This window comes from Bemisia tabaci, chromosome 9 (genome assembly GCF_918797505.1).
Source record: "Bemisia tabaci chromosome 9, PGI_BMITA_v3".
In the NCBI taxonomy this organism is placed as follows: domain Eukaryota; kingdom Metazoa; phylum Arthropoda; class Insecta; order Hemiptera; family Aleyrodidae; genus Bemisia; species Bemisia tabaci.
In genome coordinates, this window is record NC_092801.1 from 38,814,261 (window position 1) to 38,830,266 (window position 16,006).

At 39.0% G+C, this 16,006-nt stretch overlaps 1 protein-coding gene across 10 annotated transcripts in view; it reads left to right on the forward strand.

Annotated features, from left to right (window-relative positions):
- fusl (transmembrane protein fuseless) overlaps positions 1-16,006 on the forward strand; it is a 63,953-nt gene that overhangs the window by 27,902 nt on the left and 20,045 nt on the right. The window contains exons 1-2 of one of the 10 annotated variants that reach the window (XM_072304662.1): positions 1,871-2,140; positions 9,728-11,328. The exons of 4 other annotated variants lie outside the window; for them this stretch is intronic. In XM_072304662.1, the coding sequence (XP_072160763.1) occupies positions 10,792-11,328 (537 nt within the window). In that variant the 5' untranslated portion in view covers positions 1,871-2,140; positions 9,728-10,791. Of the gene's footprint in view, positions 1-1,870; positions 2,141-9,714; positions 11,329-16,006 lie in introns of those variants that run through there. 5 more of the 10 variants (XM_072304661.1, XM_019047304.2, XM_019047305.2 and 2 more) reach the window with 5 other exon arrangements.

Sequence of the window (16,006 nt, forward strand, 5' to 3'; positions counted from 1 at the left end):
CGGCTAATGAGCAAACAATTTTAATTGATTAACAACACGATGTTTCTCCGAAAAATTTCCCGCCAAACAATATTCTTAATTACTTTTTCCTTACTCTGAATTGGACGTATTTATGCCAAAGGGAACTAGATGCAAGTGGAGAGATGGAGTGTGCTCATGGTGAGCTGGATAAAAAACAATGTGGTCAGTGGATAAAGTTCCTTTTGAGACGATGGAAACGCGGGATTTTCAATTAAATCAAAAGGAACTGAGCGCTAACTCGTGAGCCGTGGACATGTGACAAGATCGTTGTGGACAGGGCTCATGAGTTAAAGCACCCCGACGAACGCGTCGAGCCCGGTCGTCGTCGCTGACGTCACTGGCGCTTTAAAATTTCCATTGATTCTTATGGCCCGACCTCTAACGAGAACACGCCATCTTTCCGCTTGCACATAGTTCCATTTGGACGTATTTCTATCAAACAGAACTATGTGCAGGCGGGAAAGATTGGGTCTGCTCGTTAGTTCCCGGCCATAAGAATGAATGGGAAATATAAAGCCCCAGTGACGAAGCCGTCGTTGCGGCTCCTCGTGGTGGTCATTAACTCATGAGCTCAGGCCACAACGCTCTAGACACATGCCCATGGGTCATACACTTAGCACATAGTTCCGTTTGACAGGATGTAAAATCCCGCTTTTCCCATTCAGCAAACAGGAATTGTGAGCCAACTGAATGCGGCACCCATGAGCCATGAGCATGTGTCTAGAGCGTTGTGGCCAAGGCTAATGAGTTAATGTCCAATGAACCAGTCGACAAGGTACGATTTTAAGCAATCTGATACATGTTTCTTTACCAGAATTTCACGTAGAACACGATTCGTGCAACGAAAATTACTGAAATCAACTCCTAACGAAGATATTAACGTTTTTATTTCACATTGTTCACGAGGAATTTGCACTGCCCGCTCACAAGAAACTCAAAGCTCTACTTAAGTCAAATCGCGCACTACAACAGTTTCAGCAAGCTTCTCAATCGAGCAATCTTCATTTCCCATCATGTGTTGTTCAAACCACAAGAAATGTGCTATAGCTGAGCCAAACCGTCAAGATTGAGGTTTTCAGATTTTTATATCGCAGAGACTATCATGATAAACGTGTAGCGCGCGATGTGAATCACGTAGAGCATTGAGTTTTCATGAGCGGGTGGTTTGAATTCACACATCAAAAATCATTAGATATCTTCGTAAGGAGTTGATTTAGGTAATTTTCGTTGCGCCTATCGTGCTTTACGTGAAATTTTGGTTCAGAAACATGTATCAGAATGATGAAATTCGTACCTTGTCTAGTGGTCCATTACGAGGAGCCGCGATGAGGCGACGGCTTCGTCACTGGCGCTTTATATTTCCCATTCATTCTTAAGGCCCGAGCACTAACGAGCAGACCCAATCTTTCCCACCTGAACATAGTTTTGTTTGAAAGAAATACGTCCATTTAGCATGAATAAGTCCAATTTTGATCCCCTCTTTGAAATTCGACCTTTGTACCGTCTTACTCTTCTTTCTTACCCCGCCCATCGAGCGTCTCAAAAATGATTTTGGTGGAATAGAGGAGATCAAAAATTGGTCGAATCAAACATCGAAGCGAGGCAAAACCGCATACCTGCGCGTCGGAATACCGCTAACCTTACGCGCTTCTTGGTCTGCGTGCGAATTCAGTCCGGCGGTCCCTTCACCGCTTAATCGTCCTCCTTCAGACTTCGTCTCTCATGGCGGTGGCCGCGGCGGCGGAGCGGGGGGCGGGGGAGGGGGGGCGATGGAGCGGGGTCCTGAATTGGACTCCGCGGATGTCCCGCTCGTCCGAAAGCTCGGGCTAGCCTGGATTAAGCTCCTGATTCACGGGACGACGCGACGAGACGCGCCGCGACGCGGGAGCGAAAGGCGACCTTTGTCGGGCCGGAGCCAGTGGCAGTAGCTCGCCAGTCAGTCAGTCAGTTTCGCCGTTCGCGTCCCGAGTAGTGATCAGTGTGCCGCTGTGTCGCGCCCGGCCGGTGAACTTGAGCGCACGCGCCCCCAACGTACACAAACGGCTTCCACGGTAGATCCGCGAGCGTTGCACTGTCGGGTTCCCAGGTGAAGTGAGTGGTCCGTGTGTGCATTGAAAATGTAATCATACTGTATTTTCCCCGGGAAATATACTAAAAATGGGGCTAGGAATCAGATTGATCGATAAAATACTCGAAATTGATGGTTTAGCTGTAAAAACTTATTGTTTTGGGCTTAACTGCGTGCCGTGGATGTAATAAATGGGATTTTTTCAGGAATAATGTACGTGCCATGGATCGGAAATACAATTCATGGCATTAGAAATCAGAAGGATCGATCAAATACTCGAAATTGATGGTTTAGCTGTAAAAACCAACTTTTAAGGGCATATTTCAGGAATGACATACGAGTGGTGTGTGTGATGATTGAAAAAGTAATAAGTAGGATTTGATATAATAATGTTCAATTAAAATACCGAAATTAACAGTTATGCTGTATAAACCGATTGTTTTGAACTAATTTTAAGAATCACATACGTGCCATCGATTCCCTCGCATTTATAAATGCGTTTTGTTCCCATCAGCTAACTTTGAGCTAAATCAAAAGCTGCATTTTGAGTGTGTGAGTTTTTTTTTTTTATTTTTTTTTTTTTTATGAATGAAGATGCGTTTTCGTAGAAGGATCATATTGCACACCTAAAATTTATTGATCATAAGTTTGTTTACAAAACGGAAGTTCTGTTTCATTGAATTCTCGTTGTATTTCGCTATTATTTACTCAATTTAAAAGCAGAATGTTTGAGTGCGCGTGAGGTTCTGCCTGTAAATGAAGAGGAATCATGAGGAAATATCATCTTATCCACTTACTTTACATTAACGACCTATCATTTAATAGCGGGGAGGAGGGAATGAAATAAATGAAATAATAAAAGTCGAAGTTGACCGGGTGCAGCAGAAAAAGCCGACTGTTTGGCTTATTAGAAATAACATAAATGATTTCCAATAATCAAATCGGCATTTTTACAAATTTGTTAATATACGTCGCGTTTTGCTAGTTACATTCAAGTGAAAAGCATTTTTTAATAAATACAATGCCCGAGTCGTAAAATTCCTAGCTAATGCCGCCAAAAATATAGTTAATGTCATAATCTTCCTTCATTAGCATCTATATCGGCCGGCAAATCAATGGCATTATTAATACGACGGGCAAAGTCAGTTCAACGTACTATTTTTTGTGTGTCTTTTTTGAAAAGGTGGAGCAATCATTCTCCGAATTTCATGGTTACATGCGAGTCACATACTCATGTTAAATGAAACCCCCTAAACTATGTTTTAATCTCGCCGGCTCTATAAAATTTGAGGCCCATTAACAACATTATATCTCTGTTTAATCAAATTTTGAAAAGCCTTTTTAATGGTGCAGGTCGATGTTAATCGAGGAGAAAATTTTAAAAATAGCATCGTGACCATTTACCGCTAATCACCTCGGAGTTCAGTCATGTAACACGTCTTGAGTCGTAAAAATTTGGCCGTAATATTATGAAACAATGAAAATGTACGGTTTTTAGTCGAAAATTTTAGAGAACGCCAAACCATAGTTCAATGTTTTTGAAATCACCTCTTAAACCCTATTGCAGAAGTGACGATAATTTTCTATCCTTCCTGCAAAATCCCTCTCTTCAGCTTTTTATTCCCAAACGCGCAATTCATCGTTTTTTGGACATAACCATATAGTCACAGGATCTCAACTTGTGACACTAATTTCTCAAAATTCCATGATTTCACGATCCTCAAGTTTCTATCTTCTTTGAACAGATCGCACAGTGATAAAAATGCTGTTCGTAGCATTTTTTCCGTTTAAGTCAACTCCTTTGCATCATTTTTCTATCCATTTTCGAATTTCGAATTGACTCATTTTATCCTCAGAGTTTAAAAAAAAAATGGTGCATTTCAAAGTTAACCTTCTTTTAGTTCCCATATTTCTCTTAAAGAAAAATAGAAGTTTTTTGACCTAATTCTCTCTGTTCTGAGCACGTTCATCTTCATACAAGAGGTCTAGTTGGACTTCATTTTGCAATTAGGAACAACAATTTCTGGCTCAGATTAGGAACAACGTATATACCATTAGTTTCTCTATGCACATAATTGATTTCGCGGATGAGCAGGAAATTGTAGTTTCAATTGCGAGATGTAGCCCAGTTCATACGAGGGGGGACCCAAAAAAAACCGGAATTTTGTTGTAACTTGGCAAGGATGGAAAACATTCGGGTTCCACCGCTAGGAGGTGTAACTAGGAGCTATGAAGAGTCACTAGGCCAAATTTCAACATCGTAGCACATTTTCTTTCCATGTTGGCAAGACTTGGCTTCAGGGGTGTTTGGCGACTTCGTAGTTTTTTAAGATAGGTGATTTTCATAGGCTATGTGCGGCTAAACTCCGTCAATTTTTGGAGTGAATGTTGCAGGGAGCATGATTTACTTATAACATAAGTGAACAAATGTTTTTCTTCGTTTTAAAGTGTGATTTATTGTTCCAACGTAGGCTGAACGCCAGGCGGCCGTCACCGGCTAGAGCGCAAAATAGGGGCTCAATTCGGCAACAACGTGTTTTATGCCAAAATTTTTCACAGCGATGTTCTGAATATTTCTGTATTACATCCAAGTGATATCTGCTAGTAAACGAAACAATATTCAACCATGTTCATTCACAAAAACGAGATTTATTTCATGTTTTCATCGGTTCTAGCCGATGGCGATAGCGGTCTAGAGCCGTACAGGGGTTTCGGGTGATACAGACCATTTTGAAACTGAAAAACCGTACTTACACTGAACTTTTTGATGAAGCTTGTCCTTCAGAAGCAGCACTTCAAAAGGTCAACAGAGAAAGCTGTATTTTTATCGAGCAAGAGAGAAAAATTTGAGCTCTAAGTGTTGTTACTGAAATTGACACATCTTAAAAAACTACGAGGTCGCCAAACACCCCTGAAGCCAAGTCTCGCAAAAATGGAAAGAAAATGTGCTACGATGTTGAAATTTGGCCTGGTGACTCTTCATAGCTCCTAGTTTGACCTCCTAGCGGTGGAATCCGAATATTTTCCATTGTTGCCAAGTTACAGCAAAATTCCGGTTTTTTTTGGGTCCCCCCTCGTACATTTGAGTCAGATATATATTCTTTGATCATTTAGCAATTGAAATATTTCTAAATCTACAGTTTTTGTGAGATACTTAAAAGCTGCCGCGTGGATTTTTAGGAACTGGCTTCAAAGGTATAGCTGTCGTCGTCAATCTAGAGATTCGAGCATTTAATCCAAGTTTTTCCTAAAAAAATGAAAAGGCGGTCTCTCCGAGGCATTTTTCATTTGTGGTGTGTAACGCAACAGATTTGGAAATTTTGGCATTTCGAAGCCACACTCATGCTCATTATGTTAAGACATTATTAGTTTTATCCCGCTTGAATTTTTACACGAGTTTTTCCTAAAGAAATGAAAAGGCGGCCTCTCTGAGGAATTTTTCATTTGTGGTGTGTAGGTAGTGCAACAAATTTGAAAATTTTGGCATTTCGAAGCCACACTCATGTTCATTATGTTAAGACATCATTAGTTTTACCCCGCTTGAATTTTTATACAAGTTATTCCTAAAGAAATGAAAAGGCAGTCTCTCTGAGGAATTTTTCATTCATGGTGTGTAGGTAACGCAACAGATTTTGAAATTTTGGCATTTCGAAGCAACACTCATGTTCATTATGTTAAGACATCATTAGTTTTACCCCGCTTGAATTTTTATACAAGTTATTCCTAAAGAAATGAAAAGGCGGTCTCTCTGAGGAATTTTTTATTTGTAGTGTGTGGGTAACGAAACAGATTTGGAAATTTTGGCATTTCGAAGCCACACTCATGTTCATTATGTTAAGACATTATTAGTTTTATCCAGCTTGATAATTTTTACACAAGTTTTTCCTAAAGAAATGAAAAGGCGGTCTCTCTGAGAAATTTTTCATTTGTGGTGTGTAGGTAATGCAACAAATTTGAAAATTTTGGCATTTCGAAGCCACACTCATGTTCATTATGTTAAGACATTATTATTTTTATCCCGCTTGAATTTTTACATAAATTTTTCCTAAAGAAATGAAAAAGCGGGCTCTGAGGAATTTTTCATTTATGGTGTGTAGGTAACGCAGCAGATTTTGAAATTTTGGCATTTCGAAGCCAAACTCACGATCATTATAACAGGAAATCATTAGTTGTATCCCAATTGAATTTTAATCAAAGTTTTTCCCAAGGAAATGAAAAGGCGGTCTCTGAGGAATTTTTCATTTGTGGTGTGTAGGTAACGCAGCAGATTTTGAAATTTTAGCATTTCAAAGCCCCACTCACGTTCGCGATTTTTTTGCGCGAGTTGTTGGGTCAAAACTTGCTCGACCAGGTAGATCTAACATGCCTCTAGTCCTGCAATCAAGAATGCGAATTTTTGCTGGCAGCTTGACGTTCGCACAATTGCAAAATATCAGATAAGAGGGCGAGAGTGGATTCGGAGCGGACGTACGGACGTCCACGTCCAGTGACAAGCCTCGCACAATGGATCAAGTCAATTAGAGAGGTCGGACATGAAAATTTTGACTAAAACCGGAAATTTTGATGTATATTTAGTCACATTTTAAATTTTAAGGGGTGGTCTTGGAAGGAAATTTTACGAGGAAACCAATTAAACCACTTTTAGAATCTCAAAGATTTTTATAAACGGAGTTATAAGCGTTTAAAGTTTCCAAAACTTGTCCGACCTCGCCTATTGACTCGATCCACTGTGCCTCGGTTCCTAATGGTCATTCAGGACTTCCGAGGTCATTAATCACCGCTAGGCACAGGATTTCGCATATCTAGTCGAGGATTCCAATGCAACTGTCCTCAGGATGTTTTGACATAGAGATGCTTGATAGGCAGGTCAATGACTGGTTCACACTTTGTAGTTTAGACCTCAAGCCGAACAGTTTAAGAGAAATTACACATGATGTGTTTGGATGAATACCTATGGGTTGACTTATGTGTTTCGTTTGGTTTCGTTAGCTAAGTTTGATTATTTTGTGCATTACTGGCAATTACTTTTTATAAAAAGGAAATTGGTTTTTGCTCCGTAAAATATGATGAGAAGAACGAAGAAAATTACTTACTAAAATAGCCCTGTTGATAAATTTTACCGGGATTTTTTTGTAATTTCGAAGTACTTTTTTCTTAAAATGTTTATCAAAATAGTAAAACTGCATTTCTAGTGCAATTTTTCAAAATATCTGTTTTTTTTTTAAAAAAATGTTAGAATCTTGTAAATTTCCTTTCTAAAATTAATTTACCAAAACCCGATCAAATGACCAGAAAAATAGTAATATTTTCGAAATTTCTCGGTGGTCATTAACTATTAGAAAAATTATCAATTTTTTTTTTTACTTTTTATGTTTGTGAAAAGGAGCGAAAGTAAATTTTGCATTGTCATAAAGGTGCATTGTGCACATGTGTGCATTTCACCCTTTGATCTCATGAAAATAAGAAGAAGGAAAACCTGATGCTATACATATATCTCATCACTACATTTTCTTTGATTTCACTGCAATTTTTATCAGCACAATGCGACAGCGCTTGTTGCTTGCCTCTCATGGAGTAGTGTAAAAAGAGCCAGCTTTTTAAAAACCGCAATTGAATTTTGCGATCCTTGTTTAAAGCAGGAAAAGGAATAACGATTAGTCTAAAAACATTTTTTTGGCTTTTATTGTAACCATCTGTCATTAAAAAATGCTTTTAGTTAGGCAGGAGACAAAAGAAGAGAACAAAAGAGGGATGCACATACACCCGTTTTGAAGTGGTATAATTAATCAAAAAAACTCTTCTATCTCCACTAAATATCTGAGATCAAAATTGGAATGAAAATAAGAAAGGAAGGAACAAAATTGAACTCGGAAACTTGGATCCACATTCTTGATAGGTCTCACAAGTTTAGGCTTTGAACAGACCAGTAGTTTCAATGTATAATTCAAAAACCTTGAGTTTTTATTTAATTTTAATGCTCTAGAGAGTCGGTGACTCTCTTATCTTCCGATAGGAAGTAAATTGTCGTAGATCTGTAAATAAAATGTTTTATTGATCTATGATTGTGTTGCGTCTGTTGATTCAGTTTCGATGTAAAATCAGGTATTCTCTTAGCGTTTAGTATTGAATGTGGTTGTTTTCAGAGAAATGATAGTATTGCATTATTGAAGATACATAGTGCTGACACAGTGCCTAAGTAATATGACAATGTAAACTTATACTTTCTCCCATTTTACTTCGAATGTATGCATTAAAATAGGAAGTAGAAATAAACTCGATAGCTATAAAAATCAAGCGACTCCCTCTGCCAAGTTTTTCTTTTCGATGAAATCACCAAGTGGATGTTTTCTCTCGGCGTGGGTACGTACCTTATACAGTTGAAATATACAACTGGAAATAAAATTTGAGAAATGAGGGGCTTGGAGGACTAGGCGCATAGTGCATAGTTTTTGCTTAAGAAATACGCGTTTAAACTAAATTACATGGAGCTTTGTGGTAGAAAGGAAGTTTAAACTCACTTTTTGATGCTTTAAAGTTGGATTTCAGTCGTGAGTTTTTCACAGACTATACTTTCTGATACTAGTTGAGTTCATGAATATCCCATTTTTTTTCAAAAACTACGTATGCGTATGATAAAGCGAGTCAAAATTAATTTTTTTTCCTCCCTAAATCATGGATTGAAATACGTCAATCTTTTCTACGAGATTATCAGACTTCATTTTTTCAGTTGAGCTGTGACAGAATAATGTGATACTGTATCATCGGAATTAAACCCATAATAAATTCATCATGAGATATTAGAACAAAAGATCTTAAAAAATGAATTACAACAAAAAATTAAGATACTTTTTTCAAGCACAAAAAATGAATAATGCCTGAAAAGTTCACCCACCAAAAATGTATTGCGTCATTAAATCTTTATCATTTTAAATTAGGAATCATTGATACGTTTTTAGAGTCGTCATACAGAAAAAAAATAAGGAAAATAATTCTCAAAAAATACGTCGGAGTCATAAGATAAAAATCGCCTTGAAAAATGGCAACACTATAGAGTTAGTGTATTCTGTCTTAGCGGCACATTTTATCTTCTCTTTTTCGGGGAACCTACTGCAGGACGCGAACAGTCGATATTCTTAGATGTTTGATGAAGTGGTATATTGAGACGGTTGTTAGGGAAGTAAACACCGACGGAAATAAACGGTAAAATTCGCCTACAGCTTCTACCGTTCTTCATTGCGAACTTAATAAGTTTACGTGCGGTATCAAGACCGCAATGATTCGGGGGAGAGAGTCAAGGCAACCAGGTTTCATACAGTTTTTGGTAAATCGATCGCCTCAAATTCGATGTCATTTAAACAAGAGTCGTAGTGAGGAACCCATGTAGAATTGATGTCTTTCGTTGTGTGATGTGTCCTCGTGTGGTCTAGTTGTCGTTCTTGGAGCAGAAATATTCAATTTGAAGGAATTGTGTTAGGCTTGATGTTTAAAAGTTTACTCGTTTTTTTTTTTTTCAATTCATATTTTACATTTTCCTCCTATAGGTCTTTTTACCATCCATCCTCATTCCTTCAAGTCATATAAACTTATTGCGACTTTAATCCGCGCCAGTAGTGTTAAAATCGTGTCGTGTGTTTACAGCTACTTCGGAAATTACTGAATGCTTTTTCATCGTGGATTCATATAGGAAACCTCAAGTGATGTGGCGTCCATTTTCGGAACTCTGTGTCGGTCGTAAAAATGCAGCTGTCAATCCAACAGCACCTCTTACCAATGAACTTTAACTTTTTTGAGATCACACCCATGGTGAGACAAGCCACGAAAAGGAAGGATTCTAGTTCGAGCAGCGCAATCATTCAATTTTTTATAAAAAAAGCTCTGGAATCAGTGAGCTTTTTAGTGCGAGGTACCGTCAAAACTCAGTTGTTCCTTATTTGGGCTCTGGATGAAGTATTTTAAGAAAATTCCACCACAGAAAGCTCCATCGCGCCCTAATTTATTTGATGTCGTCGAAGTCTTCGAAAAAACAACAACAGCATGCAATTCTACTCTGAAAAAGTAGAATATTGAAGTGATATGCTGCATCTGAGAGAGCGTGGCACATATTTCGAGCATACCTCTATTACTTCATAAACAGAAATCAAAGAGTGATAATAGTGTAGAACTTTGTCACGTGTTGACTTTTATCGTGATTTCACAATCTACAAGAGCCAACTTAAATGCACACACGCATATGGAACTTGATTTAACTCAAAAGCTCAACATGCAGAAAGCTCAAAACCGAAAGAACAAATACACAGCATAAATTCAATCAAATATATCAACAAGTCACCAAACTTTTGCCCGAGAACAAAGGTCTGATGAATTAATACTCGAGTCTTCGTATTAAGAAGACACAAACCTTAAAATACTCATTACGTAATTTTTTATAGATGGCACAAGTTGGTTACTCACCAAAACCTGTTTCTTTCGCCTTATTGGTCTCTGAATAAAGTAAGGTGAGAAAAAAATCAAATATTTGAGCGAAATCTGACGCAAAGTTTGCGAAAAATCTGACGCAAAGTCTGACGAAAAGCTGACGCAAAGTCTGACGCAAAATCTAACGCAAAGTCTGACGCAAAGTTTGAGAGCGGCCTCTCTTGACGCATTGGACACCCACAAAGAGCTTTTCTTGACGTGATACCCAAAACCCAGAAACCGCCAAGATGCGTGGAAGCACAGCGGGCATCACAGACGGCCTAAAGAGCACCTCCAGGTCATACTTCCTCCTCCTAAGCTTCCTGGACATCCTGATGACGACCCTCGTGATCTCTCCGCTGGTGATCAGCTACTGGCGCGGAACATGGTTCCTCATGGACATTTACCTCTTTCCGGAGAGCCCAATGCGAACAGCCCTCGCTTCCATCGCCATCGGGTTCCTCCCTATCTTCGTGTTCACCCTCCTGCAGGGTGCGTTCGCCGATTGGCTCCACCCGAGTAAACACCGGTTGCTCTGGTACGGCGCGTCGCGGCTCTACACGGCGGCATTCGGGGTCGCCTGTGTCAACTCGTGGCGCGGAGTGTGGAAGACTCTTGATCTCTACACAGGACTCGAGACTTTTGAGGTGTCCGCCACGACGCTCTTCGGGGTCCTCTTTCTGCTGTGTATCAAGTGTCTGCGGAATATATCGGCTGTGCCGTTTGCGATCGTCACCGACCGCCCGGAAGGATATTTCGCCGTGCCAACTATGTTTAAGACTTCCGTGAGTTTTGATGATTTCTTATGTGATGTCGCATGCTGAATAACGCACGCTTTACAACAGGCCCTTCAGCTTGAGTAACAAGAAGAGCTGCTTCTAATGGAAAATGCTAAACAAATTACGTTGAGCGCACCGGGATGCACTGAAAAAAAAAACACATTGGATCTAGAGTCCAGACTCTTGAAAACATTGACAAGAAAAAGGACTCTTGATTCAAGCAGATTTAAGCTTAAATCAAAAGGAAATCCGCTCAAATTAAGAGGCTTGGTTCTTGATTTAAGCTTAAATCTGATTGAATCAAGAGTATTTTGTCTTGTCGATGTTTTTAAGAGCCTGGACTCTAGATCCAATGTGTTTTTTTTTCCAGTGTGGTCTAAAATAGGTCTGAAATTCTCTTTTAACTTAGAATCTGCGTAAGAAAAATGCGTTTTTCAAGCTTTCTGCTTCAGAAATGATACTACGGCACAGGTGAGAATTTTTTAAGAGGAGTGGTTTCATTCAACCCTCACGCACTACACTGGAAAAAAAACACATTGGATCTAGAGTCCAGGCTCTTAAAAACATCGACAAGACAAAATACTCTTGATTCAATCAGATTTAAGCTTAAATCAAGAACCAAGCCTCTTAATTTGAGCGGATTTCCTTTTGATTTAAGCTTAAATCTGCTTGAATCAAGAGTCCTTTTTCTTGTCAATGTTTTCAAGAGTCTAGACTCAGGATCCAATGTGTTTTTTTTCCAGTGTAGGATGCTACACAATATTCAACCCATCTGACGCTTCAGCGCGCAAGCACCGCATGGAGTCTTTATCAACGCGAGGAAAATATAAATATTCACACGCCGGTTGGTAAAATTCCTTCCGTCTTGTCACGTAAGATTTGCCGGGTTGACGTCAGCAATGTTGAATGTTGCGTAGCATCTGGTGCGCAAGGGTTGGATGGAACGACTTCTCTTTCGAAATTTTTGAGCCATTTTCTATAAGAAACAACTCTTCTTTTAGGTCGAGCTGAAGTTTTTAAAAGGCCCATTAATATACTTTAAATGGGGCACCATATCATAGAATGATACCCAACCAGAAAGCTAACTGGACGTTCCTCTGCCAAACGGAACTGTGTGCATCATGGCGCGAGCCCATGCTATGTATATATTCTTATGGGTCTCAGGGCTCATGTCTGAATGCACATAGTTTTGTCTGGCAGAAATAGTCCAACTGCAGGTTTCTCCAGTAAGATCGTTACATTTCGGAGACAAACTCGGGACCACTCCCGCGCGGAATTTGAACCTGCACTGGAAAAAAAAACACATTGGATCTAGAGTCCAGACTCGTGAAAACATTGACAAGAAAAAATACTCTGGATTCAATCAGATTTTTGCTTAAACCAAAAGAAAATCCGCTCAAATAAAGAGGCTTTGGTTCTTGATTTAAGCAACAATCCGATTGAATCAAGAGTATTTTTTCTTGTCGATTTTTTTAAGAGTCTGGACTCTAGATCCAATGTGTTTTTCTTCCAGTGTGCGGTTAGAGTGAGGACTGCTGGTAAAGGCAGATGACACCATAGAACCGTCTTTGCGGGAAAATAGCTCAAAAAGGACGGCGAGGATTTCAAAAATTTGAAAGAAGATAGCCGACCGCTGTCTTCTGGTAGTTTTGATTTTCTGCATTAGAAAAATCGCGTACTAACTACTGAGGCACGCTACGGAGACAAAAGAATCGTTGCTATTGCAATTCTCATTGTGGATTCCTAGTCAAAGATACTTTTCTACTCGTGGATTTAATGTTACTGTTGAGTTAACAATATTTTGATCTCGGAAACAACTTTGCATGTTTCTGACACCAAAATAATCATAATGACAAAATGTAACATCGTTGTAACAACTAGAAAACTGCAAGGGAAGGGGAACAGAAATCTATTATTAGCACAATGATTCTGTTTTCCCTGTGTCCTTCCTATATTTTCTCTTTCAGTGTAAACTTAGAAAATTATCTTCACTGCTTTTTCAAAAAATGTATGTGATATTCCACGGGGAATGGGACTTTTTAACTAGTTATTTCGTGCGCCTTCAATCTTGTAGGATACTGTGCAACGCCTCTGACGCGAAATAGTTGCTTAAAGCGTTGCGGCGCGGCAGGCAACCAGCGTGACACGTGCATAGGCGCCTACAAACCTAACGGGATACTTCACGCATTGCGCAATGCGTGAAGTATCCAGTTAGGTTTGTAGGCGCCAGTGCGCGTTCTGCGCTGCTAACACGCCGCTCCGCTCTGTATTACGCTCTAATATTTAAACTCGCGGAGTCAGCGTTTTTCAACTCATGATTATGAAATGTTTGCACTCTCTGCATTGATTATTCCCTTTTAAACTGATGAAAAAGAAATATGTACCACTGGAATATATAATGTGTTTTTTGTAAATATATTGGTGGTTTCGTGTCAAATTTAATGATTTCCAAAGCATTCAAATGTATTCTTTTATGTTTTTGGCTTTTACTGTGCTGCAGCGTGCGGTGTAAGCGTAACCAAACGCTCAAAATTGGACGTATTTGACTCAAAGAGGTCGATGTACAAATAAGTTAAAAACAAAAAAATTGAAAAGATTAATCAAAAGGAGAAATTAACATTTCATTTAAAATATGAGTTACGATAACAACACCTCATTCTCTCTTAATTTCCTCATTTCGATATTGTCAATATAATTTTACACACGGACTAAAATATGACGCTTGAATTTGATTTTAGTGGACTTTACATTTGTGGACTTAACTTAGTAGACTTAACAATAGTGTGGGCTTTAGAACTGTGGACGTAAAAATTGTGGACGAAAAGTCTGTGGACGAAAAAAAAGTGGACATGAAGTCCGTGTACCGGTTAAGAAAAAGCGTATCACAGAACGGGCAGATTGCGAGCTAACGAGTAGATTACAGACTTTTTTGACGTTTCCAACGTGATTTTCGAGCGAACTTTCCCTTGTTAAATGTGTTTAGTTAGTTGCATATCTTGCATGCAACAAACTCAATCGGGACCTGGAAAATGCTTAAAAGTGGTGCCAGCTCTCCCACTCATTTTACGACTCTATGTACTCTATGACCTAACCTAACGCGAATAACATCCTTGTGCGTGAAGGAACATAATTGCATTTTCTAAATTAGACTGTGATATTGTGATCGGAAATTGAAACATCATTACAAAAAAGCAGGCACTTGATCGCACGTGCCTAATACGTGAATTTTCGATGTTTAAGCCCATGGTGACGATATTTTGGGTTGGAAGTTGAACAATCACACCGCCAGGCCACTGCTGATTGCGCACGGCGCATTCCAATTGACAGCGGGCGATTTTTGTGAAATCAAGGGAAGAATTGCTTAACTACGCTGCAAACACTATTTCGATGAGCCTGTTCTCGTATGAATGTCAATCCTCGTATATCGGTTAACAATACGTTTTGATGTACGAAGAGTAAAGGATCAGTCGTTCTACACGGAAAAAATGGATTGCTGATTTAACAATTCAATTGTTGAAACATATCGACGGTGTAAGTCGGCAATCACATAACTCGGTTTGCGATGCCGCAGACTTCCTGTCATACTTTATTTTTTAAACGAAAAACTACTCAACGACAATTTTTTAAAACTGCCATGATTTTTCTTCTCTGTGCGTAGGAAATTCTGCAAAAACTTCATGGAATTACGTCAATTTGTTCTCCTTTAAAGAAATAACATAGAGGCGGAGATTTTCAGACACCGCAAACGAGTTATGTGATTGCCGACTTACACCGTCGATATGTCCGACATGTTTCAGGCGTATATTTTACAGTAGTGGGAAGCTAATTTAACCACAGGGGTGGTTATTTTAGCATTTTTTTTTAAATTGTAAAATGTACATTGAAACATGTCGAACACTTGTTTTAACTACAAAATTGTTAAATCAGCAATCTATTTTTCCGTGTTTGTAAAGAATTGTCCTTCATAGATTCTAGGCATGAATATGTTTAATAGCTTTCATCACCGCTTTTCCTCAAGTAGTGCAGGAAAATTTAAAAACAAGTACGTCTAGCTTGTCGTTTCCCGCAAGAGGGGACGTATTCGTATCTTGTTTGCGATCGGTGACGATTCCAGCAAATTGACAACTCTATCAATACTTCATTTAAATTCATTGAATTTGTCGATTCTCCTTGACACAGGCTGCTTCACCTAGAACCGATTGTTCAACATTTATTTAAATGCACACAAGCAGTTTATTTTCACAAGCAGTTCCGGAAACTTTCAAGTATTGTCAATGAGTGCGCTTCAGTATTCATTCGAACATGTTTACTTTTTTCACGGGAGAATCGTTGCACGAATTTTTCTCAAAATTCTCTGAAAACTTGGAGAAAGCATACTCAAAAGTTCTTCCGAAAATCTGTATTTTATCAAAGGAAATGGCAATGACTAAAGATTCATGCGGTGACCAGTAGAAAGAGTCAGTGGAAAAAATCAGAACATTTCTCTTGGGGGGGGGGGGGGGGGTCGTGTCTTCCACATGGCTGTATCAAAAATGAGTTCACTCATAATTCAATCCTTTGAATGTTTGAATTTTCGTTCATATGAAACACATAACGTTTAGAATGGTCACATTGATTATTTCATAAGATTGTTCCAAGAAGCACCACTTTACAGATGTAAGGTGAGAAAACAAATGTAAAAACA